The following is a 7,488-nucleotide window of genomic DNA, read 5'->3' on the forward strand; positions in this document are numbered from 1 at the left end:
GAACCCGCCACCTTAGGTGTACGTGGCTGGCGCCTTAGCCGGTTGAGCTATAGGCGCCGAGCCCAGTTTTCTATTTTAGTAGAGACAGAGTCTTGCTTTTGCTCAGGCTGGTCCTGAACTGCTGAGCTCAAGCATTCCATCTGCCTCAGCCTCCCTAAGTGCTAGTATTACAGGCATGAGCCACCACACCTGGCTTTAGTTTTTTTTTAATTGGGGAATTTATTTCTTGGTTATGGAGTTGGGGGTAATTGATATATTTCTTTCCCTGTAGACCTTATAAGACATGCTAAAATTCCATGGGGGTGAGGAGCTGTATGGGATTTGTGTGCTTAGAAGCATGGGAGTGGTTGAAACAACCTCTAGAATAGGCTATATGAAGGAAATGTCCCCTGCCCCAACCCCAATCCCAATAATGCTCCATAGAAGCTTCACCTGCCTATGACTCCCCTAAATTACTTCCAAGACTCAGGTGCCAGAGATGTGAAAAGTTCAAGTAATGGAGAATAATGCTCTACATACCCTATTCCCCTGACTTTCCTCCCTTCAACCCTGCATACCTACCTTTTCTTTCCCTGTGTTCCCAGGAATTCTGCAAATCCAGGTATACAAAGCAATTCCAAGATAGCATTCAATTGATCTTCCTTCTCTGGGTCTTAGTTTCACCTGTAAAATGAAGGGGTCAGGCAAAATGAGCTCCAAGTTCTCTGCTTTGCAACAGTAAGGTTCTATGATTCATACCCCAAAAGGCACCAGGCCTCCTTTGCATGCCACTTTGCATGTAATCTCCATGGCATTTATTTTACGTCAAATTGTACAGAAATATTTCTGAGCCCTGCCCTTCTCCCCACTGCCTCTATAATTTCTGGTTCTATGGACCCTAGCTCTTGTCCTCTCTCTTCAAGGACCTCATAGTTCTGCCCCTTCTTCCTTTCATTATTTTTAGCACTCCTTGCAACAAGCCCAACCAGATAAAACCCCAGGAGCAAGAAAACAGCCTCACCTAAATTTCTGGCTGCAATTTTGGGCTTTAGACCTGAGTCAACCAGTACAGTTCCAATCCTTTTGGAGGTCCTGGCAGTTGCGGGGAAATCCTGGCACCTTTCCCCAGTGCCTCCCCTCCTCCACCTCACTGTTTTCCATGCCAGAACGCAAAGTGGCCAGTGATTGATGGGCCCAGGTTCCTGGTAACCGCACCCAATGGCCCAATCCTCCTCCCTTACCCAATCCCTCCCCTGTCCCTATTCAGATATCAGATTGTCTCATGTTGGTCCCTGAGGTCCCATTAATTAAAAATACATCCAATTAAATGGCAGGTGAAAACGTGCTATTGAAGCTCCACCCCCCCCCCACAAGACCCAGCTTGGTCTCTCCACCCCCCCATCTCCCTTTTAAGGCTCAGCTGTGCTTTGAGCTGAGAAAAAAAATAGAGAGGAAGCAAGAGGGAGAGAGTAGAGGAAGACATAGGGATGGGATATGATTGGGGGGCAATTTGAATCTCTGCCAGGGTAGCATGTGCCAGCCTAGGATGGTGGCACCATGCCCTGGCATCTAATTTCTGGAGGTGTGAGTAAGTTCAGTCAGCTGGGTACCCACCGTCATTTCTCTTAAAGGGGCACAGGGCAGTCAGAGGGTGTGGCTAGCTGTGCTGCCCTCCTTCTGCACTTGGTGGATGAAGGGCAGAAGTGTGAATGGTAGAGGGGCCTTAGGAGGGTGTGTGATGTTCAGGGGCTGGGAGAATCTGAGGTCTCCATTCTTGGCATATCTTTGCTCTTCCCCAGACTGGGAAGATATAATGAGGAGCCAGCTAGGACCCAGGTGGCATGGCATGGCAATGCTCCCAAATTTGGCTGTGCCCATTTCTGCCCAAAGGAAAGCTGAAAGAAGGATGGAAGGAGCCATAATTAGGGTAAAAGCAGATCGGGTCAGATAGGATAAAATATGTAAAGAAAAATGTTCATGTGGGCACCATGTCCCCTAGCACCTTATAGGTAAGAGGACTGGGTGGACCTGTCCTGCTTGCCCTTTTTCTAGGCAAAAAGCAGCAGCAGCAGTATAAAGTCACCTTTGCCTGGCTGTCTAGCAGACTGTGAGTAGGGCATCTCCCTTGATGAGCACTAACCACTCCCATTCTCCTCCATGCTTCTGGTATTGCCAGCATTTTGCTAAGGAAGACATATGCCCCCTGAAAGCCCTTTGGCCCCAAGCAACACAAAACTAATGGATACTGTTAGCTGTTTGAAGAGCAGTTAGGAAAGTAGGGGTGACTCACGGTAGCACTCAGAATCTAGGCAGGAGTGGGGGGTTTGCCAACTCAGGGCCCCCGCCTGGCCTCCTTGGCAGCCTCAACACTCCTCACTTCACTTTAACACTAATTGGAGATTTTAATCTGTGCTGCTGCTCTGCTTGGGGTGCTGGGGGGAGCGCCAGCTGTGCAGCAATTCCAGCAGCACCGACTGTTTAATCAAGCTGTCCTCCTGGGGAGGGGCCCTCAGGCATGGGGGTAAGAAGGAGGAGGAGGACCTCTGTCATCTCCCTTAGCCTATTCAGCCTGGAAGGGCTTCACGGAAACTGAGGGTCAATTATGGGGTCTCCTATAAGGGCCCTGTTGCCATTTTGCAGCCCTAGAAGAGCTATCACGTAGGAGGCGCATAAGTCAAAGCAGCCCACCTTCCCTTCCTGCTTTCTGACACCGTTTTTTAACTCCGAGCCCTGGAGTGTCCTGAGGTGTATCCAGCCACTCTGGCCGCAGACACCTCTAGACCATCTTGTATTCTGCAGGTCTGTGCTGAGGGATGTGACAAGGTGAATCACTCTCCCAGGCTTTAGCCCCCCACTGCACACTTTCCCATTAACAAAGATACTTTTCCTAGAACAATTATATAAGATTTTCACCCTAAAAACCTCAGACACCCCAACCTCTAAGTCATAAAGTGACTCCTGTGGAGGCAGGGGGACAGCGGAGTGACAGCTAGAGCTTGCTATACCCTGAGGGAGAGAAGCACCTGTACAAGGTATTCAGTGCCTGGAAACTAGTGGCTTTCCAAGTTCAGCTGGGAATAAGATAGGCTACTAGGACATAATGTTTTGGGTCATAGGCTATTCTAAAAGAAGAACAAGTGGTACCCACCATTCTTCTGGGGTTCCAGGTCTCTGGGGGTGTTTCTGAACTTTTGTCTTGGGGAAAGGGTGCCCTCCACTTGCAGTCTGTCTGCTCAAAGGCCTGAGTTTTAATTGGTTAACAGTGCCCTCGTGTGGCAGAAACCACGACTGCAGCTGCCCAACTGGCAGGGCGGCTCTGTGGGTGGGATCTAGAAACCTGGTTGACACGGGGCTGAGTTGTGAATGTTGGTACTCTCTATGCCATCAAGGCAGACCACGTATACTTACTGTTTGACTACTCACAGGGACATTTCTTGCTTTCTAAACCTGCCCTCTCCCTCTACCCATCCCTTCCCTCCTTCTTCACCTCAAACAGTGTGTAGGCCTACCAGGAGAGGGAGCACCTTATCTAGAGGTGACACTTGGGCCTGTTGTTTGTGCTGTTAGGATTGCAGGGGAAAGAGGGGAGGTCTCCAGTCAAGAGGATAAGCTGGCTCGGCACCTGTGGCTCAAGTGGCTAAGGTGCCAGTCACATACACCTAAGGTGGCAGGTTCGAATCCAGCCTGAGCCCGCCAAACAACAATGATGGCTGCAACCAAAAAATAGCCGGGCGTTGTGGCGGGCGCCTATGGTCCCAGCTACTTGGGAGGTGGAGGCAGGAGAGTCGCTTGAGCCCAGAAGTTGGAGGTTGCTGTGAGCTGTGATGCCAAGGCACTCTACCCAGGGGGACAGCTTGAGGCTCTGTCTCCAAAAAAAAGAGGATAGGCTGATGTCACCTCCAATGCACAGGAGGCAAGGAGATGCTCTACCTTACCCCACCACCACCACACCCCAACTCTCCACAGGCCTCAGAAGAGAGCTGACACCTGAGTTCAAGACAGGATGAAACCTATTGGTTGATTCTGCCCTACTGCCACTGTCATCCATTCTCCACTCCCTGGTAGGAGCTAGAAATAAGTTGGACAGACAGATTTTTAGAGCCTAAGATCCTGGTCCTGAAATACAGATACCAGATAATATACTTTTCCCTCAATGGCTTAGTGCACGTAGCTCAATGGTTAGGGTATCAGCCCCATGCATGCACTGGGGCTGGTGGGTTCAAGCCTCGCCAGGGCCTGCTAAACAATGACAAGTGCAACCAAAAAATAGGCAGGCATTGTGGTGGGCACCTATAGTCCCAGCTAATTGAGAGGCTGAGGCAAGAGAATCGCTTAAGCCCAAGAGTTTGAGGTTGCTGTGAGCTGTGACGCCACGGCACTCTACCAAGGACAACATAGTAAGACTCTGTCTCAAAAAAAAAAGATCCAGGTACTCTTTTGGGATACCAGGTCACTGGGAAGAATGTCCATCTGGGGCTTCAGACTTCTATCCCCCCAAAGAAAGCATGTCTGTCATTTCACTCTTTCTTTCCCATATCAAATATTGTTTACTGGTCCCATCCTGCACTCTCTAAGTGGGGAAAAATTATCCTGAACTACAGACAAAGAGATGGAATTCTGAGACCAGGAGGCTCTCTAAAGATAAGAGCTGGAAGTAAGCAAGAGAGCTGAATTATCAAGTCTTTCACCTTGTTGGAGATATTTAATAACAATATTTACTCCCAGAGAGAATCCAACAACTCTGTGGGGGTTGATGCATAGGGGAGTAGCATACCTACCGGCAGACGAGAAGGGTTGGGTGGGTGCTGGAGGCTGGTGACCTGGGCATTAGAGATGGAGGAAAAGGCTCACAGGCCTTTACTTCTGGTGTCTCACACAATGTTGGGACAGGTGAAATCTCTCATTGAAACTGGAAAGGAGGTGGAGCAGCTCATTAGAAGTAGTGAAAAGGGATAGCACTGCCCTATTTTGACTCAGAAAATAGCTTCTTGGGAAAGAAGAAGATAGCAGGGCTGTGCAATGAATTGGGTGGTAGGCCAGCTGTCTTTGAGAAGGCTCAGAGTAACCTAGTAACTGACATTAGTAGCCCACAATAGAGAGATATCCATTAGCACAACTGGCCAAGAAGAAAGAACAGAAATGACTGCTAATGCCAAAAAAGAGGGTTACCCATTCCAGTTGGAAGGGAGAACTTATTAACCAGAAGGTAGAACACCCAGAATAAGGTAAAATAAAAAGCTAAGGAAAAACAAAGCAAAACAAAAAAAAAAGGTGAGGAAACTACTTTGAAGATCTTTGGGAATAAGAAACTTCCCTGAGACCAGAGGTGGGGTAGAGGTAGGGTTCTCCCATATAAAAGCAGGCCAGGGCTCGGCGCCTGTGGCTCAAGCAGCTAAGGCGCCAGCCACATACACCTGAGCTGGTGGGTTCGAATCCAGCCCAGGACCACCAAACAACAATAACGGCTGTAACCAAAAAATAGCCAAGCATTGTGGCAGGTGCCTGTAGTCCCAGCTACTTGGGAGGTGGAGGCAAGAGACTCACTTTAGCCCACGAGTTGGGAGGTTGCTGTGAGCTGTGATGCCACAGCACTCTACCCAGGGCGACAGCTTGAGGCTCTGTCTCAAAATAAATAAATAAAATAAAATAAATAAAAGCAGGCCAGTGGCCTCTGATTGGCTTCAGGTCCCTACCTGGCTTTAGATTCTGTGAAAGAGACTGACTTTGCCAGGATCTCAAAGTGAGGTAACTGATGGATGTCATCGAATTCCTTGGGGGCCATCCCTGCTGTTGCTGCCACCTGTAAAAGAAAATGACAGGCTATATGAGACAAGGGACTAGAAAACTAAAGAGTGTCTCTGATCTTTCAACCAGGGAGCATGGCATTGATAAGTAATAGTGATGACAGTTATGGTTCTTCCAATTCTCTTAAACCTGAATTCCCCAGAAGGATTCAGATGAACCTTAAATATACTCCCAGAGAGAGTCATAACTGTTCTAAGATTCTTATCTCCAGGGAACTAGCTCCCAGGCTGATAAAACCATAGTTCCTATACTTAAAAAGTTAAGTTGGGAAATTCAACAGAAATAAGGGCAGTGAAGGTTAATGGTTAATATAAGGCTCATGCAAGAAGGTGACTTGGAGGCCACCTAGTTTTAGATCAGATCACCAGCTTGGAGTTGTAGTTCTCTTGTTCACAATAGCTTCTTCAGGAAGGGCTCCGAGGAGGAAAACAAACAAACAAAAAAATCCCAACCACAAAACAGAAAGGTTTGCGGGACAGCAACTTGATACAACTTGGGCAAATAGGTCTATCATATATTTCCTAGGCAGACACAAATTTGCATGGAAACCAACTCTACCTTCTCACTGGCTATCAATTAGGATGTGATGGACAAAATGTAAAGGATATACAATGGGACCTATTTCTTTGTCATCAGCAAACAATGATCATTTTGCAGATCCCTCTGCCCTAGACTCATAACTCTAAGCTGCCTGTGACTTCTCTTCTCTTCAAGGTTCTGCTTCTAGCTTAGGAATGCTTTAGCATTCCCTTCTTTGCTCATCAGTGGTTCCCAGACCCATATGTCCAGAGAAAGGAAGCTTTGAAAGGAAATGTAGATACATTCAGGAGAGGTTCAAAAAGGAAGGGAAGTTTCAGCACCAGAGTAAAATGACTTACAGAACCTACCATGCATGTCTGCCAACTAAGCACACTATTTAGGGTATTTAAGCCATTGTGGAGCACCACACACCACCTTCCTTCTCCCTCATCAAAGGAGACCACCAAACAACTCAAAACTAAAAATAAGGGAAAGAGAATAAAGGGTCCCTTCCCCAATTTTCCTGTAATCTCAAAAAATATCTCATTTTGCTCTGAATTGTATAATCTTGTCTCTCATTCAGAGGCCCCTCCCCCACCTTAGTTTTCTAGCAGATGTGATATGCTTTCTCTTTTCCTTTTGATTTTTCTTTTCAATATTATAGCAGTATTGAAATGCAAAGGAGTATGAGTTGAGATTTAAAGTAAATTTCTTACATTGTCTCTGAGGATCTTTTCCTGCTATTCAGAGATGGTGGCAAAATGCTATTTGAATTTTGGGGTAACTCTGAGAGCATCAGCATCTTTTGCCATGGCTTCCACTTACTTCTCAATGAACCAAAAGAGTCTTTGACTCTAATCAGAGGTTCTCAACCTGTGGGTCGCGACCCATAGGAACTGTATTAAAGGGTTGCGGCATTAGGGAGGTTGAGAACCACTGCTCTAAATAAATATTACACTTGTACAACTTGTATGTCACTGGAAGATTATTTTTTAAGGTAAAATACATAAAATTCCCCAGTTTTTTTTACTAATAACTTTTAAACCTTACCTTTCCCCCTCAATCTCTATCCCTCCCTCCTCAAAATCTCATAGCCCGGGACAGGCATGGTGACTCACACTCGTAACCCTAGCATTTTGGGAGGCTGAGGCATAAGCATTGCTCGAGGCCAGGAGTTCAAGACCT

General features: G+C 47.0%; 1 protein-coding gene across 3 annotated transcripts in view; it reads right to left on the reverse strand.

Moving 5' to 3' along the window:
* The window catches only part of CDK12 (cyclin dependent kinase 12), a 104,850-nt gene that overhangs the window by 11,484 nt on the left and 85,878 nt on the right, over positions 1-7,488 (reverse strand). For 2 of the 3 annotated variants that reach the window (XM_023510963.1, XM_012803023.2), the window contains exons 15-17: positions 5,673-5,779; positions 4,758-4,888; positions 562-663 (exon numbers count right to left, since the gene is read on the reverse strand). In XM_023510963.1, coding sequence (XP_023366731.1) covers positions 4,851-4,888; positions 5,673-5,779 — 145 coding nt within the window. In that variant the 3' untranslated portion in view covers positions 562-663; positions 4,758-4,850. Of the gene's footprint in view, positions 1-561; positions 664-4,757; positions 4,889-5,672; positions 5,780-7,488 lie in introns of those variants that run through there. The other variant, XM_023510964.1, reaches the window with a different exon arrangement.

The sequence above is a fragment of the Otolemur garnettii genome, unplaced genomic scaffold, assembly GCF_000181295.1.
Source record: "Otolemur garnettii isolate 467f Iridium unplaced genomic scaffold, OtoGar3 scaffold00018, whole genome shotgun sequence".
Taxonomy (NCBI): Eukaryota; Metazoa; Chordata; class Mammalia; order Primates; family Galagidae; genus Otolemur; species Otolemur garnettii.